Source organism: Vigna umbellata, chromosome 2 (assembly GCF_029865625.1).
Source record: "Vigna umbellata cultivar VRB3 chromosome 2, Vumbellata_1.0, whole genome shotgun sequence".
Lineage (NCBI taxonomy): Eukaryota > Viridiplantae > Streptophyta > Magnoliopsida > Fabales > Fabaceae > Vigna > Vigna umbellata.
The window spans coordinates 42,316,520-42,343,114 of record NC_142166.1 but is presented as its reverse complement, the minus strand read 5'-3'; the positions used below and the strand labels follow the sequence as shown (position 1 = coordinate 42,343,114).

The 26,595-nt window shown below is 28.2% G+C and overlaps 2 protein-coding genes and 1 pseudogene across 5 annotated transcripts; 2 read left to right on the top strand and 1 right to left on the bottom strand.

The window, feature by feature from the left end:
• The first annotated feature begins 5,294 nt into the window (after positions 1 to 5,294).
• On the top strand, positions 5,295 to 7,515 carry LOC124842112 (uncharacterized). The gene is made up of 6 exons (XM_047318531.2): positions 5,295 to 5,417; positions 5,507 to 5,582; positions 5,712 to 5,888; positions 6,028 to 6,126; positions 6,459 to 6,701; positions 7,139 to 7,515. Exons 2-6 carry the CDS (start codon positions 5,508 to 5,510, stop codon positions 7,358 to 7,360), a joined length of 816 nt encoding a protein of 271 aa, XP_047174487.1. The 5' UTR covers positions 5,295 to 5,417; position 5,507; the 3' UTR covers positions 7,361 to 7,515.
• Positions 7,516 to 13,540: 6,025 nt separating this feature from the next.
• LOC124842111 (uncharacterized) lies at positions 13,541 to 17,465 on the top strand. 3 transcript variants are annotated; one of them, XM_047318530.2, is made up of 6 exons: positions 13,541 to 13,675; positions 14,833 to 14,915; positions 15,038 to 15,214; positions 15,650 to 15,748; positions 16,213 to 16,455; positions 16,890 to 17,465. In XM_047318530.2, the coding sequence occupies exons 2-6, from the start codon at positions 14,841 to 14,843 to the stop codon at positions 17,205 to 17,207; spliced, it is 912 nt and encodes a 303-aa protein (XP_047174486.2). In that variant the 5' UTR covers positions 13,541 to 13,675; positions 14,833 to 14,840; the 3' UTR covers positions 17,208 to 17,465. The 3 variants fall into 3 exon arrangements, with proteins under 3 accessions (XP_047174486.2, XP_087963036.1, XP_087963035.1); XM_088106910.1 differs by lacking the exon at positions 13,541 to 13,675 and adding an exon at positions 13,709 to 13,732; XM_088106909.1 differs by lacking the exon at positions 13,541 to 13,675 and adding an exon at positions 13,929 to 14,704.
• Positions 17,466 to 17,827: 362 nt separating this feature from the next.
• On the bottom strand, positions 17,828 to 20,856 carry LOC124842117 (2,3-bisphosphoglycerate-dependent phosphoglycerate mutase 1-like; annotated as a pseudogene). Its single transcript, XR_015784540.1, has 8 exons — positions 20,588 to 20,856; positions 20,205 to 20,427; positions 19,789 to 19,907; positions 19,527 to 19,683; positions 19,080 to 19,181; positions 18,881 to 19,000; positions 18,080 to 18,136; positions 17,828 to 17,984 (listed from the first exon to the last, which is right to left on the bottom strand). The product of XR_015784540.1 is annotated as a 2,3-bisphosphoglycerate-dependent phosphoglycerate mutase 1-like (transcript).
• Positions 20,857 to 26,595: the final 5,739 nt, after the last annotated feature.

Sequence of the window (26,595 nt, the reverse complement as noted above, 5' to 3'; positions counted from 1 at the left end):
TTTTCATTAATTTTAAACAAACTTTGACCCTGTTTTTTACATGTAAAGAAAATCAAGCATAAATATAATAATTATATTTCAATAATATAGTTAGAGTTGATTTAAAAATAATAAAATAAATATTTAATAAAAATATGGATTTAATAAAAATTAAATTTAATCTGAAGTTAGAGAGGATGAAATTATAACTTAATTGAATAGTATTAATAAAAGTTGTAACTAAATTAAACAAAAATAATAAAAATTAAGACTAATTAAATATAAAACATTGACACGTTACATGTAAAGAACTTATTTTTTACATATTTAAATTAAGAAAAAATTAAAAAATAAAAATTATAAAATTACACGTGAGAGACATTGGTCATATATCATTAATGATTTAGATGACTTCATAAAAAACATAAATTGAACAAATTATCAAAATTAAAACCATATCAAACACTGAAAAAAAAATACTCACAAAACAAAGTCTACAAAATTAGAAATCAAAAGTGATATTAAGTAGGGATGGCAACGGATCGGGTCGGGCACGGATAGTGCCTACCCGCAACCCGACCCGACAAAAAAAAATCCACCCGCTACCCGACCCGCTACCCGCACGGATATCCGCTTAAAAAATATCCGCGGATATTTTAAAACCCGCGGATATCCGTGGATACCCGTGGATATCCCATAAATATTTAAAAAAATATATTTTTATAAAATATTATAATAAAATTTAAATAAAATTACAAAAAATATATAAAATATAATATATATTAAATTAAATATAAATTAAAATTTAATTTTAATTATATTTAACTTTATAAAATATAAATTAATGTTAATTTTAATTAAATTTAACTTAATAAAATATAAATTAAATTTTTATTTTTATTTTTTGCGGGTAGCGGATATCCGTGGATACGGATAGTATAATACCCGCACCCGACCCGTTTATAAGCGGGTATTAAAAAACCCGCTACCCGTAACCCGCGGATAGTAAATATCCGTGGGTACCAACTATCCGTTGCGGATTTTATCCGCAGATATCCGCGGGCGCGGATTTTTTTGCCATCCCTAATATTAAGCCTATAAAAAATTTAGAATAACATAATATACATGGAAAAAAAAATCCTACTCTTAAGGCACAATTTTTTTTATATAAAATAAAATAAAAAAAATTTACTGTATAAAAATTTGAAAAAAATTAAGATAGTATAACTTAAGTACAATATTTTATTATTATTTTATTATGATAAAGTTATATTTCTGACAAACAACTTCAATTGTTTTAATTTTTTATATTATAAGTTTATTTTATTTTATATTAATAAATTTGTATTTTAATAATTTTAAAGGAGTCGTCAAATAATTGTATGATTTTAATTTTAAAAATAGTGAACAATTTCTTATCTAATTTTAAAACTTATAAAATTTAAAATTTGGATTGAATTGAACAAAATTAACAAAAATTAAGACTAATTAAATATAAGACACAAAATACGTGAAGAACTTTTTTAAATTAAAAAAATATAAAAATCATGAAGTGACACGTGACAAACATTATTCATCTATCAATAATGGTTTAGATAACGTCATAAAAAAAAGTAAATTAAGCATAAATTATCAAAATTAAGACCATATCAAACACTAAAAAAAATGAGTCATCAAAACAAAGTCAGATAAAATTTGAAGTCAAAGGTGATATTAAGCCTATACAAAAATTAGAATAACATAATATTCATGGATAAAAATCTTACTCTTAGGACACAATTTTTTTTGTATAAAATAAAATAAATAAATTTACGGTATAAAAAATTGAAAAATTAAGATAGTATAACTTAAGTACAAAGTTTTTATTATTAATTTGTTATGATAATTATATTTGTGGCAAACAACTTCAATTATTTTAATTTTTTATATTTATTAATTTATTTTATTTTATTTCATATTAATAAATTTGTATTTTAATAATTTTAAAGGAGTCGTGAAATAATTGTATAAATAATTGTATGACTTATGTGTAACTCAATATACTCATTTATGTAGAAATTGCAAAATCATTGAAGTATATTTTTGAAAGATATCTTATAGTTCTTGTACGACTTTAGAAGCTTACTTTTGGAAGAAGTGGTTCAATTCAAACACGAGTTTAGCTTAAACAAAAGTTGTTCAAACCTTTCACGACTTTAATTAATGTATGATTAATTACATTTAATCCTAATGGAGATTCTTGTTCATCTCCATAAATTCAGCAGTTTACACGGACAACTTCAGCTTCACGAGTCAGAAATTATAAAAAATAGTGATGATTTTTTTACAATGAAATCATGCCAACAAGATATGGCTTGGTTTTAAATGAATTTTTTAAAAAAAATCGACCTAGAAAAATAATTTCAAAAACAAATTAATCCATATTGAGAAAGAAACCATCACCATTCAGTGTAGTATGACGTAGAATTTTCAGTAAACATTTATATAAAGTTCTAACAATAAGTCAAACTTTTTGTAGGCTAATATTAATTTCTACATCTTGAGTTTTCAGAATTCTCATTTAATCTTTAGGAATTAAAATGCACGTTATTTTTTTATTTATGTTTTTGCATTGGTCTACAAAAAGTGTAATTTTTGTCCACCCAAGTAGCTGATATTCGTGGAATTCTTGGAACCAAGCTTTGATGTAATTACCAATAAATACGTGCTCAAGTTAATGATCATACAAAGGATTACGAGAACAGAAATTTGGTATGAATTTAGTGTTAAGTGTACATATCTTACGTCATCGTCCTTTTATTGTTGTCAGATCTACCCATACAATTCCTGAGATTTTTGTTGATCCAGGGATTTTTTTATATTATCCTTCAATGTTTTTATTTTATGAAATTCTTTAATTTTATACTCATACAATTATCTACTTTTAATAAAAATAAAATTAAAAAATTTTCATATATTGGATATTACTTCTCTTATGCATTTTAAGATGTTTTGATTTTAAGTATATTTGTTGAAAGTGTTTGAATAACTAAAAATATATAATATAATATAAATTTTACCTTTTCTAACTGATTTTGTAAAATTAAATTAAATTTTAATTTTAATTTTTAATACAATATTGTAGTTATGGTGTAAAATCTATCTTAATAAAAATTGTTATTTGTTGGATTTATTGTTTTATTAATTATTTATTAATAGTTATTAATATTTAGTAATATATTTTATATATAAACTTTGACACGAAGAAATGTGATGAAAAATCTTTATTGTGTATAGTTGAGTGTAATTTTCATCTTATAATTAAGTCTTTTTTAGATAAACTTATTTTTTATTTAGACAATATAAATATATTTCTTTTGAAAAACTTATTTTTATTTAGATAGTATACATTAATATTAATCATCATACAATGTCTAAAAAAGCTATATGAAATGTACTTAATTATTTTTTTTCTGGTAAGTATTTATTGAAAATCTCTAGTGACTCAGTTATCTGAATACTTTTACTACTACAGTAAAGTGTTTTGTTAATAAATGAATTTTAAATTTAATTCAATTTTATAAAATAATTTATAAAATGATATTTGTATCTATTTATATATTATAAATTAATTTTTATAATATTAATTTTATGTTTAGTTGATGTGATATTCCTAACAAATTTACTAACAATTTCATCTTTGAAAACAATTTTAAAGTTTGTGTTTTATTTTATTTTTTTTAATTTAAAGATCATTCATTAATTAATTATCTAAAACTATCTTATTAGAAGAAAGATAAAAGAAAATCATTTTTCCAAAATGAGTAAAATTATAGAAAAAATACTTTGCTTATATAAAGATATGTAAATAATAATTTGATCTATCTATCTATCCATCTATATATATATATATATAAAGATTCATTCACATCATTTTGTAAAATTTATCTAAATTATAAATTAATCCATTCAAACGTTAATTTTTATTCTTTTTATTAATTTGATTTTGTATATAAGATTTCATATAATTTTAAAATTATTTAAATGTTTATCATTTCAATTATTTTTGACGAGCAATGTAATATTTAAAAAATATGTAAATTTTATTATTAAATAACCATATCTATAAAAAAAATTAAATTATATGAAATTTATCATTAAGATAATATATAATTAATGAAGTTGAGCAATTGAATTAATAAGTTTATATATATATATATAATATTATATATATATAATATATATATATATATATATATATATATATATATATATATATATATATATATATATATGTATTACTCTATCATTAATATTATGACTTGGTATATATAACCACCACCAAAGTATTTGGTTGATGCACAATAAATGTAGTTTGTGTTCAACTTGACTTTGCCAGTGTTGCTTTAACTTTAATGAACAAGTTATGGTGGTTGATTTGCACCAGTAGACATTATTGGAAGACATTGTGACATCTTCAAAAAGACACATATAAAGTAAAAATATTCTAATAGAAAAATTATATAACAGAAATTTATATCCGTCCAAAATTATTTTATTTAATGTTCAAGGTTTTATTAATAAATTTTGTTAAAATAAAATATTAACATAAATTGAACACTATGTAACTTGTGTAACTATGAGCCGTATATATGCTTCTTCTTGTAAATGTATCTCATGTGTAACTGAGTGTGGTATCGGTCTTAGGGTTGAGGTGAGATAATCCTTATGATATAGCGAACGGAAATTTTGAATATCAGGGAAAAGTAAATAGTTCAGAGGCGTTAAGACTAAAAGACTTAATTTAATGATTTTGTTTTTTTTTTTACAGAATACATTTTAAGAGTTAAAAAAGTGAAGAAGAACATCTATAGAAACATATAATAAGACTAGTTAGTAACTATACGAGTTTCAACGATCTCTTTGTTTAAAAACACATAATAAATTAATGAACAGAATAAAATGAATTAAATAAAAATTAAAACTAAGAATTATTATATTAAATTAAAAGACGATTATTATTAGTTGAATTGTTATTAAATTAACACTAATTCAAAGTTTTTTATGAAATTTATAAATATATATTAAAATAAATTAACTACATTTAATATACATTTATTATTAAACAATCAAAATTTTACTGAATTTGAAATAAAAATACTTTCTGCATGTATCTCTCCACACAACCAAACGAATTGAATAACAGTGACCAATGCAAAAAAATTGTACGAATAAAGTTTGAAAAATTGTTATCCTCAACCCCACAGAAGACTAACCAATGAATTGAAGTTGTGTAAAAATTGAGGTAACTAAATGTGCGTCAACCACCAACGTCCACCGAGGCTCATATATAAAACTACTTAACCTAAGTTGCTATAAAAGGAATGCTATCATATTTCAGTGAAGAAACCAAAAGCAAAACATTCCTAGAGTTGATTTTGCATCCCTTTGGAATGAAGGTTAATATCTATTACTTGGATAAATTGGTACTTATTATTGTGGTGTTCAACTCTTCATTGCTAATTTTTTGCCTCTCTGTACTGAACAGTATGAGTGAGGATCAGAAAAAAACTGCCTCCACGGGTCATGATGAACTGGTAGTTTCACAAGAACAGCAGGCTAAGGTATATGTTATTCTAGTTTTCGTTCTTTGTATATTAACAAAGTTTATTTTACCCATATTGAGTGTGAGAATATCAACACACAATGTCTTGAGTAAAGGATGTAGCTCTTGATGAATTGTTTTCTCTCAGATCACTGAGGTGAGAGGGTTGATAGGGCAGTTATCAGATAAGGAATCTGTGTACTGTTCTGATGCATCCATTTCAAGGTATTTAATGTCACGCAATTCGAATGTTAAGAAAGCAGCTCAAATGTTGAAACAAAGTCTGAAATGGAGAAAAAAATACAAACCGGAAGAGATCCGCTGGGTAAGTTAATTACTACTTGTCTTCACTTTCTTTTATCAAGTTTAGATAAATCATGGCTGGCATGTCTTCTCTTTCAAAAAAATCTAGAGTATGACACTTTTCTGAAATGATTTTCGACATGGAATTTTTGTTGATGCAGGAAGAGATTGCCGATGATGCAGAGTCAGGGTCGATTTATAGACCCAATTATCAGGACAAGTACGGGAGATCAGTGATTGTAATGACACCTAGACGCAAGGTTTCTTCTGAGGATCAATTTCAATCTCTATCTTGTTTTGTTTAATCAGCAGCCCTGAAACTGTAATCATAGTATCATACTTGGCTACTGGAATGAAACGGAAGAATGAGAATAGGTTTTTCGCTTTTGTTAGTAGGAAACACACTTAATTTTATGAATTTACATAACAGTGCTGTGTGCTGCTGATTCTTTTACTCTCAGCTTTGAAATTGAGGTCAGGGGTTTATGAACTATGATAAGTGGTTAGTTAGAATCCTATTTTTATGAACAACTTTTAAGAGCGATAACAGTCTTGTTTTTATTTCATTTTGTGGTCTGAATCTGTGCTGCAGAACTCCAAATCAACAGAGAGACAGGTTAAGTATTTCGTACACTGCTTGGAGAATGCCATTTTAAACCTTCCTCCACACCAAGAACAGGTGGTTTGGCTGGTAGATTTAGAGGGTATCAAGATGTCGGATATATCGTTCAAAACGTCACGTGAAATTGTCCATGTATTCCAAAACTATTATCCAATGCGCTTGGGTTTGATAATTCTGTTCAATGCGCCTCTAATCTTCCAGCCATTCTTCAAGGTATCTAAATTAAACCCTTTTCATTGATTTTCCTTACGAGACTACTATATGTACATGCATTGCCTTGGTAAAGTTTTAAATGCTACTTGTAAAGTTCATGATATGCACGTAGATTATATTAGATTTGATGGAGAGTGATCGAGGGGATTTGAGAGTATTTGAATATAAATTTTTTTATTATTTATTTGAGTAGATTTGAAAGTAAACCAGAGTGAATTTGGAAGTAGGATTTAATTGATGTGATAGATTAAAAATTTATTTCCAAATTTACTCTCACTTATTTCAAATCCACTTAAATAAACAACAACAAAAAATTATCTTTAAATCCTCTCAAATTCTTTCGTCACTCTCTCCCGTTGACCAAAACCTAAATTTGGACTTACGAGCGATCATGAATCTATTACCATTTTGTGACGTGAAAGAGGGAACTGCTGCAGATGATGAGGCCCTTTTTGGAAACTGAAATTTACAATAAAGTAAAGTTTTGCTATTCGGACGACCAGAACTCAAAGAAGATTTTGGAGGATTTATTTGATATGGATAAACTTGAATCTGCATTTGGTGGGAATGGTGACACAGGATTTGACATAAATAAATATGCTGAGAGAATGAAAGAGGATGACAACAAGAAAGAAAGCTTGGTTACACTCAAAGGGTGAGGAATTAGAATGAGAAATAATATACCAAAACATTTATTGAGTCAGGTAAAGCAGCAAGATGCTATGGCATTAGTTTGAAAGCTAGATTCAAGGCACGAAGTGTCAACTTTATGTATGATTTACTAAATTGCAATGATAAATAATCATGCTCGGTACCTTGAACTTCTAAAATTAATAAATAAATAAACCTACTGCTACAACTTGTAGTATCAATGTTAGTTTCATTCGATGTATTACTTGAACAACCATTTTTGACAACATTTAGACACGTGCACACGTATCTAAATTTGAGTGGTCCATTTTCATTTAATTTTTCTAACTGGATCACTCAAATTTAGACACATGTGCGCGTGTCTAAATGTTGTCAAAAGTGGTTGTTCAAGTATCATTTTCCATACATGAAAGGAGAGAGGAAAGGGGAGGTAAAATTAAGAATAGGGTGGACTATTTTCAGTTACTGTTACGCGTTAGAGTTGCCTGAGCCATCTAATGTTAGAGTTGCCTGAGCCATCTAATTAATCAGCCGGACTACTTTGAAACTAAAGAAAGATTTAAATATTCAAACATTAAAATCAGTGATTCATGGTGCGACAGTTGTCAACATCAACATCGTGAAAATAATCTTAATTAATATTTTCTAACAAAATTTGGCTAAAAAATAATACCAATCAAACATTAATTTAAAATACCTTAAATATTACAAATAATTTTGTATATTTGATAATGAAAAAATTACTAAATTTAATTTTTTATAAAAGAAAATATTTAAAATATATAATATTTTAAAATATCATAAATTCAAGTTTAACCTATTTTAAATATCGTGTGAATTTTTCATAACTAATTGATTTTGCAAGCTTTTCTACTAAATTAGTGTGATTTTTTTTAATTTATCAAAACAGATAATTTTTTTTAAAAAGTCATGAATATAAATAAATGAAGTCAACATGACATAGATTTATATATATAAATTTAATTCAAAATATTTTTAAATTTAAAGTGGTGTTAAGATGATTGAACCAGAATATTTTAAGCTGAAATCATATTAACGTGATATGATTTCGATTTAAAATATTTTAAACTAAAGTTATGTTATCATAATACAAATTATACTAAAATTAAACTAAAGTAATATCATTAGGAATATTTTAATTTAAAATATATTGAATCAAAATTATTAACTTATTATGACTTCAACTTAAAAATGTTATGCATTAAAATTAATATCATTCTTTTACAATAAAATTGTGTTAAAATTACACTATTTATCATATTGGTATATTTTTTAAAAATTATTTATTTTAATAAATTTATAAAAGGTACACTGCTTTAGTAAAAAAAACGATTTTGTAAGTGGTGGAAGCACGATGACCATAATTCTTATTTGCTTTTACATCAATAATGTGTTAAAGAAACAGATGAATCAGAGAATGATCCATTGGTTCTAGAAACGCGACCTGATATCTGAGATGAAAGAAGGCTGATTAACATGCTATCACATATAGAAAGCAGTGCCCATCCACGGCCTCTTAAAAATATTCACCACTAAATCATTTTTAAGAATAAGTTATTCCGATAATAAATTAATAAGTGAGAAGATAAATAAACCTTATTATATTTGTTATGAAATCTCAATTCAGTTATTAAATTTGAAGTAGTTTTAATTAATTTTTTTTATTTTAAAAATATATAAAAAATAAGTTCAAATCGTTGAATATTGCACAACAAACACCTTTTTTTCTTAACAGTCGAATGAACCTCAGTGCATTCAATTGTTTAATTTTTTTTTTCCAATGTTAGAAAGGAACAACAAAGAAAAATATGCCCTCGAGAGAAATGCGTTCTGATTGCCTTTCTAATTCCTCTTTGGAGAATAATTATTTCTTTGAGAATCATTTCCATTTCCATTTTTCATTGTCTTAAGCTCCAAGACTAGGGTTTGCAAGAATGAAGGTGCAAAAACTAGGTCTTTTTGAGATTGAAATTGAAAGAAGAGTGTAATATCAAGTATTTTAAGTTGTAGGGGAATGGATCATGTTTTGTTCACAAAAAAAAACAAAGACTTATGGTAACTAATGATGAATGAAGAAACAAGGTTTATGATTGTCTTTTTTTTAATGGAACTTGAGATGGTGACTTTATGACTTGATCATGTTCTTTGTTTGCTTTCAATGTTTTTGCTCATTCTATGACTCTGTTTGTTTTTTATTTTTAAGCAAATGATAAATAACTTTAAATTGATCGAACATGACAAACTCTCAATTTCTGCTCAACATCTCCTTTGTTCACAATGTTCAAAATTTCTGACAAAACTTTGCAAATAACGACAATTATATTTTACATAATAAAAAAAATCTATATTACCATAACTAGTGTGAATCTTCGTTTACCATTTAGACCGCATTAATGATTTAAACACATTTTAATTAAAACTACTTAAAATCTAATAACTAAATTGAGATTTCAAAATAAATAGGAGAAAAAAAATTGTTTAAAATATTATTTTACGTGTTATATTAAATAAACTCTTATAAAGTAAAGAGTGCTAATACCTTCATTGTGGTGTATTTCTCGACCATTATCAAGCTTAGAAAAAAACCTTTTACCTATGTTTTTTCGTACACATTCTTTTTAATGAACCACGGGCTATTCTTAACGTTTGTTCAATTTGTATTGATTGGTCATCTTGTCATTATGATTTGAATGTGGCAACTACCTCAACAGAACAATTATTATTAGGTATTTATTGTGAGTCTTCTGGTTGAGTTTTTTATATTTAGACTTAATTCGATTTAAAATGTAAATATTTCATTATTTTTATGATTTTAATGTATTTTGACCTTTTTTTTTCTTGTTTAAGTTATATCTTCCTCCTATTTGCAATATATTTTTTGTTCTTATAGATTTCTCCTGTTTTGTAATTGGTTTAAGTGTAATAAGGATGGAACAACTAAATGGTGTGTGAAGGCATTATCATAGGGTTACTGTAGTGGATTCCATTGTTATTACTGGTTAAGAACTCTCCTTTTTTTTTATGTTGAAATTATGAAAATCATCTGGGCTAATGAAAGTGCTTAGTAAAAATTGTAATATATAGGTTAGCTAATTTGTGTAACTTCTTAGTGTGTTGACAAAAAAATCTATATTCATATAAAAAAGACATAATTTAAATATAGAAATATTTTAATAAATTTTATTTTTAATTTAAAATAAAAAAATAAAAAATAAAAATTTAAAAAATTTAAAAAATTATTCATGATATAAGGTATTTTTATTGATTAAAATTTAATACACTTTAAGATATTACATAAATTAGCAAACTCATTCATATATATATATATATATATATATATATATATATATATATATATATATATATATATATAATATGAGATATTATTTATATAGATATAGTATATCTAACTTAGGTGGTGTGGTTGGATTTTTTACTACAAATATCTAAACTTTCAGCTTCATTGAAAATTGTGTTAATCTGTAGAACACTCTTTTAAATTCAGATAGAAACAAATTTTATCTCAAATTTTAAATAACTTTAAAGTTACAATTAATTTTTTTCAACTCCAGTAAAATTAATGTGTGATTGAGTCAATCCATACTAAACGGAATACACTTCTAGGTGAGACCTTAGTTAATCTTATGTAAATTTAAAACTAATTTTAGAACCGTGGAAGTTTGGTCCATCATAGAATTTGTTTGTGCTTTAATTCTCTTTTCTTTTATTTTAGGTTTTCGTGTGGATTCCATGGAGGACTAATTTTTCTTTTTCCAATATGTTGGTTTAAGAATTTCTTATGGAAATTAAGTTGAATTTTAATTTATTGTTTAGCTTGGTTGGAATACTTTTCTATACCCTCTTTCTTTAAATTTTGATTGTAAATTTGTTATGGACTCGTCATCATTCAATTTATTGTGTTCTTCATTGATGTTATATTGTTCAAGTGACAATGAGAAATTTTATTTAAAATATTGGTGGCACAACACTTTGTCCAAGTAATAATTATTTATTGAATGTTTCACCAAAACCAATTAAAAGATTTCAGTTGAATGTTTAACTCTTGCTCAAGTGACATGTCAATATAATTTTGAATTTCTTTCTAATATTTATTATGTTTTTAATTAAGTTATAGAATGGTCACGTGGTAAATTTTGAAAAAAGAAACACTAGTGCAAATTAATTATTAATGAACGTTAAATATTACTTTATAAAAATTAATGTAAATGTAAAAGGTGTTGCATGATATACCTAAAGAAGTGTATAATTAATCTCATGACTTATAATTCATTTTCTCAATTTTGTTGAGTGATGCCAATTTTCTTTCTCCGATATCAACCATCCTTTTATTTATTTAATATAAGTTTTGTAGTTGGCTTTCGTTATAGGAAAGAAAACTTCATATCACCAAGTGTTATACATACTATTACAAATACTATTAAAAATGAGACTAATTCTCGACTATTAAATTACAAGAACAAAGGTATTAATATGTGATATATATATATATATATATATATATATATATATATATATATATATAAAGATTTATTTAAGAAAAATATTATTGTTATAACAAAAGAATAATATAATTAAGATTAAAAAAAAACTTGGATGGTATTTTAAAGCAAAAATTGTTCAACAATTTTCTCAAGACTCAATAAATATGCGGTCATATATTTCTTTTGCGTGTGAAATTATGGTAGACGCGTGTACCTGATGTATCTACTCACGCCATCATAATAAATGAGCATTATGGTAACATACAACTACCACTACACATGTCGGATGGACAGGACAACTCAGTTTCAACATCTTTCCTTCATCATTATATATATAGCAAATTCTGACTTAATAAATAACTTAAGGTTGTTGATTTTGCAGTACCGACTTTACGGCCCAAATTAATCTAGATCTTCAAATCATAGTCATACAGACCGTATAGTATGACCTGTTGTGTACCGAACAGTAACTATATTTTAGATAATCTTACAAACATTAACGGGGCACCAAATAAATCTATAGATCATGAATTAATATATTAATTTTAATGTTAATCAATTTAAAAATAAAATAGATCAAAATCAATTAAAAATTCAATTAAAAATCTATAAATAAATATTTGAGATAAAAAAAATAAATGATTTATATTTAATGTGTCATCAATTTTTAACTTAAAATTAAATTGATTTTGATATCGAAATATTTTTTATAAATAGTTTTTTTTTATGATTTAAGCTGTTTAACACAAGACTTAAATTTTCGAACAACGATTCATTATACTTTAGACCATTTAACTCAATCCATCCTAAGACACAAAATAACACTAATTATCTCAACATTCTTAAACATTGATTTTTCAACAAAAATGATTCAATTTTATCATCTGATTTTGGGATTTTTAAGAAAATTAGATAAGTTGTTATTGGATTGCCCGTGCTTACTCTTCTCACACTTTAATCTTTCGTTTTTCAGAACATATACTTTTTACATATTTAGTAGGGTATGAAGCGAAAAAAACATATATGTAGCAAAACATTGATAAAAAAACAAGGAAGAAAGTAATAGTTATTTCTTAACAATGTGTTAATGTATACATGATTTGCCTCAATGTTCAAATAGATTCATAAGTTAAATTCTTACTCCACAGTGAATGTGTATTTTTCATAGAATCAGTTTTATCAGCGAAAAAAAATCGAGTAATTAATTTTAAGATATGTATTACAATTTTTTAAATTATTTCATAAGTCGGTGTAGTATTCAACAATTTTAATTAGGTCACTAAATTTTTATATAAATGTATTAACGAACTTATATTTATTTTTAATGTTGTCAAAAATTAAATAGTTACAATGGTTTGATACGTAATGAGATTTCCTTTTCTTTAAATGTCAATATTTTCAGAAGCTTTGAAACCAGTTTTTTCAATTAGTTTCTTTAATTATGTTTTTCAATCACTGTTTTCACTCAATTTAGATACACTTTTACAATTTCTTTTAGACTTCACTCACACCATTCGAATTGAAAACTCATACCATTGGCTTTGTAAAAAAACCAATAAAAAAGACTAGTTAAAAATAATAATTAAGATAATAAAAAATTATGAAGTAATTTAGAACATAAACCATGTTTTTACCTAAAAATTTAGGACCATGTTTTTTCTAGTTTTGGTAGCACACCGCATAATTTGGATCACATTAAAATAAGGTACGTGTAACTGTCTTGCAGGATACACTAACAAACAAGCAGAGCCACGAACAGAACCAGAATCCACACTACCACCAGTTCGGCGAACGCATAAGGTGAATTCTTTGCTTCTTTATCGTTTTCTAAATATTGTGTATCGATCTGATCTTCAGGTGAGAGATGTTCGTCTTAGCAGCACCTAGTACCATTTTATTATTTCCATTTTCTTAACACCTACTTTATCGTATCCTCTTTTTTACTCTTCTTCTTTGCTCCGAACTTACTATGTATTTTGGGAGTTAATGTCTTGTAACTGTCTTTTTTGTGAGTTTAACCACTCTTCATTGTCTTCAGAGTTAAGTTTTACATTGTGTGCCTTACAGTGTAAAGGGTATACGTAATCTGTAAGAAATGAAGAGAGCGTGAAATGTGAAGATGTACAAGTAATCTAAAATTAACAATGGTTTAATTTAATATAATTTATAATTTCCAACTGGTATTGAACGATGTCTTTGCGTTGCAAAGGGTGTAAGGGTGAATATGAAAGGTAAATGAAGTGTTTAGATGCAGGACTAATCTAAATTAATTCAGTTTCGTGTGATTTTCAAATGGTATAGACTTGTGTGTGCTCTTATGTTTGTTGTGGTTTTTATTAGCTTTTTACTTTGTTTTATTATGTTTTGTTGTGTCATGCTCACTGGGGTCAGATCTCAATTTTTTATTGCAATTAAAAAATTGTATTGTTTAACTTTTATAGCCGACAGAGTTCTTAATTAAAAAATAATAATAATGAAGTGTTGGAAAATGTGGTTGAGAAGAAAAAATAATTGGGAGAAAAAGGAAAGAAAAAACTACTATCTTGAGCTAAAAGTGAGAACGTGCATGGAAATAGTATATGAGGGAAGTTAAGTTTATATGTGCAACATGACATAATAGAATACTGCAAGCGCGTAACTACCCTAACAATTGATATGAACTTGCTAACAAATTGAGCTATAACTGTGAGTTAACCACTACGTATGGTAATTAACTGTTTAACAAGAGTGGCTATAAAAGGAATTCCACAATTCAATGAAGAAACCACAATTAAGGATCTCCCAGAATTCACTTTGGTTCCCTCGGTTTAGTTTGCTTAATCACATAAGGTAACTTACTATTGTTGGTTTTGGCGCTGTAGTTATTCGGAACGAAGATGAATAACTATCGCTACTAGAAATTGGTACTGGCCATTGTTCAATTGTTCATTGTTAATTCTTTATCTCTCTATATATAGTGAACAGTATGAGTGAGGTTTCGGAAAAAGCTGCCTCTAACGGTCATGAGAAAATGGTGATTTCCAAAGAACATCAGGCAAAGGTATGTCCAATTATTTTTACACTCCTTGAATCAAAGATACATATTACTGTTGTTGCATGTGAAAATACCAGTGTACAATGTTTTGAGTAAGGAATGTAGCCTATAATAATTTGCTCTTCCAGATTACTGAGGTGAGAAGGTTGATAGGGCCATTATCAGCTAAGGAATCTCTGTACTGTTCTGATGCATCCATCACAAGGTATTTAAGTTCACGAAATTGGAATGTCATCAAGGCAGCTCAAATGTTGAAGCAGAGTCTAAAATGGAGAAAAGAATACAAACCTGAACAGATTCGCTGGGTATGTTACTAATTGTCTTCACTTTTTTAATGAATATTTTAAGAGAAAATGCATGTCGGGGATGAGTCCTCCCTTTATAAAACTTGGTTAAACGAAGATTTGTTTCCATATATGGTTGGAAGTCTCACATCGACTAGAGATAAGGTCAAATTATAATATATAAGTGGAGTGCAAACCTTACTATGCAAGCCGATTTTGTGGGATTGAGTTAGACTTGAAACCACTTTTTAGTATAGTATCTGAGCCATTGTTGGAGCCTTTTTATAAACTAGCTGGAATTGATTTTCTAATGTTGTTCTTAAGATTGATGTCTGTTTCATTATTGTCTCACATGGAATGTGTGAGCTAGACATGCTTTTGTCTATTGTCGATTTTCACGCATTGTGACATTTTGTTTTGTAAAATTATATTTGCATGGATTTTTCCTTAATACAGGAAGAGGTTGCTGATGAAGCAAAGACAGGGTTGATGTATAAACCAAATTATCATGACAAATATGGGAGATCAGTGCTTGTAATGAGACCTTGTCTCCAGGTTTCTTCTGAGAATCACTTTCAGTCTCTATCTTGTTTATTTTGATAAGGATGAGATCCTATAAAAGTAAGACTCGGCCCTTGGAATGACTAAATGAAAGAATGAGAAAAAGGGATGTATTATATATATATATATATATATATATATATATATATATATATATATATATATATATATATATATATATATATATATATATATATATATCATGACCAGCTACCTTGTTTTTCATTTTAACCATATAAAAACACTGTCGAATGGATTTGTTTTACAGTATCTTGTTATAGTTTGATCTTCTTAAATTTCGTTTCCTAGTTTTCTGGTATATGCTATATTTTGATTAGTTTAAGCCTTTGCAATCAAGAAACTTTGGGAAACCACAACAAGGTTAATTAGCAATGGTTCTAGAGTAAGTAATCCATTTTTCATTTCTAATTTCATTTGCCGTCACTCTTGAACTGCAGAATTCCAAGTCAACACAAGGACAGATTAAGCATTTTGTGTACTGCATGGAGAGCGCCATTTTAAATCTTGCACCAAACCAGGAACAGGTGGTCTGGTTGGTAGATTTCCAGGGTTTCAGGTTATCAAATATATCAGTCAAGGTTGCTCGCGAAACTGCCCATGTGGTGCAAGAGTATTACCCAAAGCGTCTGGGCTTGGCAATACTGTACAATGCACCCATGATCTTCCAACCATTTTTCTCGGTAACTAAATAGAAAACTTTTCAGTGTAGCAATTCTGTATAGTGTTTTATATGCACGCTGCTTTGGTATATATGATATGTCTGCGTCCACTTGGTGAAGTGTTAAATGAAGAGTGACTATATTACGACTTTGGATGACCAAGGGGCATTGTCATCTTTTCTCTTAACTGATGCTTTCTTTTTTTTGCTGCTGTTCCGTAGAAGATTTTATTTGTGTGCGTGTACGTGTTTATATTGTTGATTTTTAAGTTGTGATGTTACCTGCTATTGAGGAGTGATTATGTGTATATTATGGATTTTAAATTGTGATTTTAGCCGCTATTTAAGAGTGAATATGTGTGTATATTGTTGATTTTTAAATTGTGATGTTAGCTGCTATTTAAGAGTGATTATGAATCTAGTGCTATTTTGTAACGTGAGAGTGAATTGTTGCAGATGGTAAAGCCCTTTTTAGAGACTGAGACTCATAACAAAATAAAGTTTGGCTACTCAAACGACCACAGTACAAAGAAGATTATGGAGGATTTGTTTGATCAGAGTATTCTTGAATCTGCATTTGGGGGGAAAGGAGAAACAGGAGTTGACATTAATAAATATGCTGAGAGAATGAAAGAGGATGACAGTAAGAAACTTTCTTTCTGGACACCGGTCAAGTCTCTGTCATCAGTTTCACACAATGCCCCCTTAGATTCAATCAGGTTAGATGCAGATTCTGATGCTTCCAACAATGAGAAAATTCTTGTTCCTAACTGATCAATACATCTTGGTGTCTTGAAAATTCGATCGCATTGGGATGAAAAATTACATACGTAATCAGTGTTGAGTCAATTGTAATGCAGCAGGACACTATGACCCTATAGTTTGAAGCCTAATTCAAGAACATTATGTGTCAACTTTATGTATGATTAATATGGTAACAACATTGCCCAGTGGCTTGAAGCTTGTGAGCTTCGACATTGGCAAGAAATTCATATCAGCTTCTTATGTGATTGACAATATTTTACATCGCAAGCAGGAACAAATTTAAGTATTTTTAATAAACTAGAAATAAAAACCTAGTATTATTACGACTTGTATGAACTTTAATTTTTTAATCTTCATTGTATATGGAGGGAGGGAGAAAATGAGATGTACAAGAGTAGTCAAGAATAAGTAGGAATTTAACAAAACATTCAGAATATCCAGCAAAATTCACAATAGAACTGATTTACAATTAAATAAGGACCTGAAAGTGTCTTAAGAAGCATCATCAACAGTCTCATGAAAACCTTTTGAAATAAGTATACATAAAAATGAGAGTTCATCTCTATATATATATATATATATATATATATATATATATATATATATATATATATATATATATATATATATATATATATATTGATTCAAAACTGTACTACTAACACATTGAAAACAACCTAGCTTTAGGACAACTGGAAATATTGTTGACCTAACAGAGCCACCGAAAATATGTCCCCCTTTGTGATTCAACTGTGACATTTCTGATTAAATGTGTGTATGTATTTCCTGAAACAGCGAGAAATAATGGAATGTAGCATATTAAGATTAAGAATATGATAGTATCATAAGAAGATGAAAAAAAATACTCAATGAGTTCTTACCTAAACAATATATCATTGGAACATGTCATCCAACTTCTGCTTGTAAAGAGCCAAACGCTGTCAACAAGTAAAGGTGTCAGTGCCTTTCCAAATTAGTTCAAAAGAAGATTTAAAGGACCGGAATTTCAACATCATAACAAGCATCGATCCAAGTAGCAGATGATGGATTACTAATAACAGATCAGAGCGGCCAGAAAGTGCCAACTCAGTCTGTATACATTAATTTTCATCCGCAGTACAAGTCAGAAATTTGAGGAACGAATGCCACTTTTTCTGGCATCAAGACCAGCCTAAAATTAACATATAATTGAGTTTGTTCTCAGAAACTATTACTGATTCATTTCATTTACTATTACGTGTCGCCCATGCTAATCAACCAGACTAGTTGAAACCAAAGGAAAGATTTTAATGAAGAAATCAGCAAGTCAAGGTGCAACAGTTTTCTATCAGGTTTAGATTTTTTGAATTTTCATTAGTCAATGGAACTTGCACAAACTTGAAGCTTACAGTCTCTCCCAGGAGGGGCAACAATGAAGCTTTCATAGTTCACAATAAGAACACGTATCACTAACACTCATAAGGAATAACATAGCATACACATGACGAATAATTTCACAAGCAAAACCATTTGATGATCTATTTATAGATGACTTCAAGTGCCATAGCAACCTTCCAGAAAACAATGTTAACCCTTAAAAAATTTTACATTTCATTAAAAAAAGAAAAAAATACATCTTAAATAAAAGCTGATATAAAACGCATCCTAAAAGTAGGATACAACAGCTGACATAAAAAGCATACCTTTGTATAGGCATAAACTCCAGCTTCAGAAGGCCTTGTGGGACTTCCCCTCCTAATGAATCTTCCCTCTTTGAAAATGTAAAGCATGGGAATTCCAGTTGACAGTTCCAAACTAATGACCTGGTGGTGAAAGAGAAAAAAAATGAGTATGTACTGTCATATGCAAACTTAAGAGAATAATTTTGAATACTCCAGCTACCTCTTGGGAAGTTAATTTATCAAGGTACATGATAATGGATCTCAATGAATTCCCATGGGCTGAAATCATGACATTCTTTCCAGATAAAAGTTGTGGTTCAATCTGCAGAATTGATGTCAATGGAATCAGTTGCTTGTAAATGTTACATGCTGTCTTCAACCATACCAGAAATTTGGCCATACAGCATAAATCAAGCTACATAAATGCCTCCTCTCCAGCATATATAGGCTATAAACTACATTAGTCCCGTAAAACATCAAACATATAACACATGTAAGTGGACTAAAACCGAGCTACTGAGTTGAGAGGAACATCAAGTTGAAACATTCACCATGTTTGTCTGGAAAACTTAAACATCAAATACATAGGAAAATGGGGAGGGGAGGGGTGTAATTTACAAATCAGATTCTTTTAAAAAAATTATACAAAAACTATATTTCCACTTACTTGGTCTCTGAAATAGGCAACTGCTCTTTGGGCACACATTTCCAAGCTTTCACCATTTGGAGGAGGTATGTCATAACTCCGGCGCCACTCATGGACTTTCTCTTTTCCATATCTGTCGGCTGTCTCTTGCTTATTGAGACCTTGCAGTTCCCCATACCTGAAAGGATAACAATTATGGTATGACAACAATAATATGTTAATGTTATTTGTGACATTGTAAAGCAGAAGTTTTAAACAGAGGAAACAGGAAAAAGATTACTACATTCTTTCATTTAGTTGCCAAGCTGCTATGACTGGAATGGACTGTTTTTTTGTATCTTCACTAAAAACTTGACTCCACGACCTTGCTCGTTCACTTTCATTGTGCAACATAATAGGGACCTACTGGGAAGTTGACGGTTAATATTAGAAAACAACGTTTCAAAACTTTACTGCAGTAGGTAAAAACATTTCTTCAAATTGTCTAGACTAGAGTTTAGTGCACTGTTATGTACATAATTAGCACCAAGCAAAACCGGTGAATTTTTCTATGAACCAATTTTTTGGTTTGTGGTGTCTGTCTAAATAGATCAAAACTCCTGTATTTTCAGCTAAGCACTAGTTATTTGGATATGGTATGCTTACTAGTATGCCGTAAGCTTTGAAAAGAAAAAATAGCTACATATTCATTTGCGTTACCTTCCCACGACGGTGCTGGGTCATAGCAAGCATGGCTGTCATTTGTGCACGAATCAAAGCCGATGTAAATATGACATCAACAGGAATGCTGCTAATTCTTTTTCCAGCTTCAATTGCTTCATCTATACCCTTCTTGCTCAGAGGGACATCAACACACCCTGTGAATAAGTCTTTTCATTCCATAATGACTCGCCATGCCGAATAAGGATTAAAGCTGCTTCATCTGAAGTCAAACATATTGAACAGCAATAAGACAACATCCAACTAACAACTTAAATTTCTTGAATGTTGCAACCACCTCAAATTGGTGAGTTCAACTTCAAGAAGCAATTTAAAGAAAGCCGTCCAGTAATAAATATAATTAACAGGAGTGTTCATCTTACTTGATTTCTTGTTACTGTCACCAGCGTTGCTTCTTGAAGGAGACAACACCGGATCGACCACTGATGTTTGCGAAGCTAGAGATCGAATTACTGTACAATTCCTCCGGCCAGAGCGGTTAGTACTTCTCCTTGACAAGACATTACCACTGATAAAATCCCTAGCCACTAATCTCACTGTGGTTTTGGTGCTTCTGGTGACGATTAAAATTATTCAGATGAGAATGGGACTGCACGGTGCCAATAGCCTGGTAATATACTTCAGCAGCCATTATCTGAAAATTGAAAGCAACACACCTGAGTAAGACAACCCTTTAGAGTTGAAAATTCAGGATCAGAGGGCCATTGTCGTGCCCAATTGATGCAGCTAATATGTAGGTTTATTTAGTATTATGATGTACCCTCCCATATTTGAATCAAGGAAACGGCAAACACATACTTTCTTGGAAGAATGTTCAATGCCAGAAAGGGAAAAAAACTACCTTATATCTCTATCTAAATCATCATAGGGAAATTTAAAAAATGGTTCCTTACAAAAAGATAGCAGATCTATAAAAGGAATATAGCAAGGAAACAAGAGAAACCCCACATAGAAGTTTCATACGCAAACAGAAAAAGAGGAAGAAATTAAATTTAGTTTATTGGCATGAAGTAATTAAGACGAAAAGCACGAACAAAATAGTATCAGCGTACCCAGGACGCAAATAAGCAAAGAAAAGAGCCAGAGGAAAAAGCAATGAAAATGTGAAAGAGAATGTGATAGCATTGATATACCTGGTTTATATAGGCGTGGCGAGGAAAACGAGGTGGATAGAGAGAAAGAGTGAGTTTAGTGTTAGGAGAGAATGTAACGAAGAAGAAGAAGATGATGAAGAAGGCGACGGAAATAGAGAAGCGAGGGTAATGTGTTGAGTCCAAGGAACAGACGTTGATTTTGGAGAGGGAAAGGTAGTTGTGATTATCACAAGTCTCAACTGGCAGGACAATGACTAGGAACAGAAATAGAAGAAGAAAATGGTGGTAGGTTTCGTTGTGCAAAAACTCGCATAGGTTGTTGGACAAAAAAGACTGCTACTACCTGCAAACTAAACTATCTTTTTTGTGCTTATTCTTGTTTTTCTCTGTCCTTCTATTTTCCAAAGATTATTACAAATATTAAGTTAATGATATTGAAAAATAAATAAATATTACGTTACATGAAAAAAGTCTCTCTCATGAATGAGTGAGGATTTTTTTAAATATTAATAAAGTGAAGTGGGAGTCTAATATCGGTGAGTGTTTCTTAAAAAGATGACATGTATTTTCTTAGTGGTTAATGTAATTGTGTATTTAAAATTATCACTGATTAAATTGAAATAATTTTTACATTGCGGTGGTGGTTTGATTTAGTATGGTATCATTGTATATGACCTGTTCTTTTTTCCTTAACAAACGTTGGACCGAGACATTTGAGAAAGTTTTTAGAAAAAAAAGATAAAGAGTTTATTATTGTAAAGAAAATCACTATTACCATGTTCATCAAAATCCTATTTACTTGGAAAATACATTTGATTATCTTACACTATAATTGAGTTATATAACAAAACAATTTAGAAAGTGCGAATTATGATCGAGTCATGTTCCACATTAAAAAATGTCCACTTGTTATCGTTATTAATATATTAGTTGTTAACTGTTAATAAACAGTAGTATAAAAAAAAACTCACCTAACCACCACCACGTGTGTGGAATTCCACTGCAATGGTACTTTCACTCTCTTTTTTAAATAAAAAAATATAATTTAACTTTCACTTTTCTTTTTATCCATGACATACTTGCTTGATTAAGAAAAAAATCCAAATGGTGAAACAAATTTAAACATCATGAATATATGAATTGCATAATATATAATTCAACGAATTTTCATGCAACTCAAATTCTCAAAAACCCCGTCAACTTTAAAAATAAGATAATTTAACTTTCTTATCTAAGAAAATCAAATCACTAAAGCTTAAAAGCTCCAAATATATAAAAAAATTATATATATTCGTATAAAACAGATAAGATATAGTAATAAGGACTAGCTGATCAACATAAGTTGTTGTAAAAAGACTAAAACAAAAAAAAAAACGAAACGACTCAAATCAAGCCATAACAAACTGAACTAAGCTGAATCGAACAAACCGAATCGACTCGGACCGAATCAAACCAAATCGAATCGAACCGAACTGGACTTATCGAACAAAACCAAATAAAATCGAATCAAACTGAACCGAACTGAAAGGAGCCGAGCTGAGTGAATCTGGCCAAGTCAAGCCGAACTGACGAGCCGAGACTACAAACTGAGTCGCATCGAACTAAACCGAATCGAACCAACTGAACCAAGCCGAATAGAGTCGAGTCATGTCGAGATGAGTCAAGTCGAGCCGAGATAAGTCGAACCGAACCAAGCCGAACTGAGCCCAACCAAGCCAAGACGAGTCGAGCTAAATCGAACCTAACCGAATCAAGTCAAACAAACTCAAACAAATCAAACTGAACCGAATAGAGTCAAATAGATCAGAGTCAAATAGATCTGGACCAAATAGAATCGAACCGAATCAAATCGAACCAAACTAAATTGAGCCTAATCATACCAAACGAACCAAATCGAACTAAACTGAACCGAACCAAGAGAAGTCGAACTGGGCCGAGTCATTCAGATGTAAGCTGAATCAAATCATACTGAACTGAACAATATCGAATTGTACTGATCCAAATCAAACTTAGTTGAGTCGAGCCAAGGCAAACCTAGTCTAGCCGGTCAGAGTCCAACCGAATCAACTAGAGCTCAATCGACCATAATCAAGTTGAGTCTACTTAAGTCCAGTCAACCAAACCAAACTGAATCGAACCAATTAAACTGAACCGAATCAAACCGATTAAACTAAACCGAACTAAATCCAACACAAGGAACCGAACCAAACCGACCGAATCATAGCAACAATCAAAACCAACATGGATATTCCATCGGCATTTTCAAAGGAAATCAGCTTTCGCACGCGTGTCATGGTTGGCTTTATGTGGTCAAGAGAAAAAAAATAAAATAGTGTAAGAATATAAGAATGCAAGTTTTTTAAAAATATTATACGATCTATTGAATGGTTATTATTTATTCTAATTTTTTTTATTTGTTTTTTCTCAACCAATCCCTTCAGCTTCTATTTTATCTATTTTCATTGTCTTTTATTCATCTTCTATTTTATTCAACCTTTTTCTCTCTTAAACACTAAATTGAGCATATGTAATGCATTGCGCACCTACTTATTTTCTTTATGTTTTTTTATCTACTTCATTTTTTTTGTATAGAATTGCTTTTTTTATCTTTGAAGTATTGATGTGGTATTTAAACTTTTTTATGTTTCAATTGAGTTATACCTAAGTATAACAAAAAAGTTATAAATTTTATCTTCTAATTTTATAATTTTACTTATTATGTCATAAATTAATGGTACATATATTAATTTCTTAATTCGAACTCCCACTTAAGGTTAAATTATTAAGTACTAATAGAAANACTATAATACAATTAAAAAATAATTTCTTACACTTTTATGAAAGAACAAAATTTTCATGGTTATGTCAGTGGTTTCACAAGACAGGCTTGCTGTTGATGAGAGTTGCTTCTTCCACCACCAACAACTTCCAATACAATTTCATACCTAATTTATCTTTTTATAAAACGGATGTAAACGTTCTTTTTATCTTTTAACGGATGTTGACATCTGTTTATATATTTTATTTTATTATTTTTATTTAAAAAAAAACTTCAATGGATATGGATGTGCCACATTACTTTTAAAAAGTATTTTATTTATTATTTAAATAATAATATATAAATTAAATCAATAATTATTATTTTATTAAATAAAATAAAATTAATTTATAAATAATTAAATAATAATTTTAAAAAAATTAAATAATATTTATATATCAATTTAAAATATAAAAAATTAAAAAACTAAAAACTAAAAAAAAGAAAAACTAATTCAACGGATGTTGCCACGTCCGCGGATGTGATACATCTGTTTAGTAGATTTATAACAAATTTTTTAATTATTATTTAAATAATAATACATAAATTAAAATTAATAATAATTATTTTATTAAATAAAATAAAATGAATTTATAAATAATTAAATAATAATTTTAAAATAATTAAATAATATGTATATATTAATTTAAAAAAAATAAGAAAACTAAAAACTAAAAAAAAAATTCTAACGATGTTGTCACGACCGTTTTAATATATTTATAAAAAATATTTTAATTATTATTCAAATAATAATACATAAATTAAATTAATAATAATTATTTTATTAAATAAAATAAATACAATAAATTAAAAAATTAAAAAAAAAAAAGGAAACTCAACAAATGTAGCACATTTGAAGAATTTTTTTCTTAATGTTGATATCGGTTGAAAAAAAAAGTGAGAATGTAGAATATTTTAAAATATAAAAAATATTTAGAATTTAAAAAAAATGTGATGATTAAAGAAACAAAGTAAAGTGGTGTGGGGAGTAACCCTCCTGCTTTATTTGGTTGGACCATCGTCAGTTTGTTTTTTCTTCCAAAATATCTGTCTTTTTTCACTTCCATGTATCCTTTTCTCATATTTTGTAAAGTCCACTTCTTAGTGTTCCGCGGACAACAACAATATAGATAATGCTCATCTTTCACATATAAAATCCACACCTATATCTCTTTTAGTTATGAGTGGTTATCTTCTACATTTAAGTAGTCATGTGCAATAACATCTTCATAACAATTTTCATATATTATATTTTAATATGTTTGATAGTCTCGTGTTGTTAAATAATAGAGATAAAAAATAATTTAAATATACATTTTTTTATTTTTAACAAAATTATGAAAAAACTTTAAGTTCTTAATATAAAGGTTAAAACATTCAAGGACTAAATCCGATAGTTGCATTAAAAAAATAAAAATGAAACAAAGTTTAGAAGAATGATTAAATCTAAAAACATTTAATATTTGAGAGATAAAAACATATTTATTCTTTTTATTTTATTTTGTTATGTTAAGTAATTGTTACACTAGAAAAGAAATATAAATAAATAGATCAAATATAAATAAAGAATGACAAATTGTGAATAAAATTTCAAAACATTTTGAAAACACAGCTAATAGGAAGAAATAAAAAATCTAATGTTGATCATAATATTTGGGTCATAGTTTTCATTTATTTACTTTATCATTTCTTATTCTACCCTTAATATTTTATTTACTTGCAATTTACATTTCTACAAATCCTTTGTCTCCATTCTTCACTTTTATTTTTATTTTTCTTTTATCCATTATTCCATTTGTTAAAAAATAACCAAAAACACAAAAAATATATATAAATTGTTTATTAAATTCCTTATAAAAATAAAATTCGATGACTTGAAATTTTTTGTGACTTTAGAAGGTGGATTTTTCATTACATTCACACTAATAATAGATGTATAAACACTAAAACATTTTCAAACAAATTAAAAAATTTATATATTTGTTAGTCCACTATAAATTAATCCATGTCAAATAAATTGGGTTCATATTATACAAAAACATTAAACCAAAGATTCCAGAAACAATTTCACATTCATCATAAAAGTTTTAACCGTACTTAAATAAGTAAATCAAAAATAATTAGATCTCTTTAAACTTGTTACATAAAATGTTATCTTAATTCGGCAGATAAAAATGCTTTAATTTGGAATATGGTGCATAAGAAACTATACAAAACACATTTTTATATTTCAATTTTTTTATCAATTCATATTTTTATAATACGAGTTTAAGTTTAGTTTTTATGTAATATTAGTGTAAAAAAAATATTATACTATCAATCATTCATATTAATTTGGAATATGGTGCATGAGAAACTATACAAAACACCTTTTTATATTTCAACTTTTTTTATCAATTCATATTTTTATAAATTCGAGTTTTAGTTTTGTTTTATGTAATATTAATGTAAAAAAAAT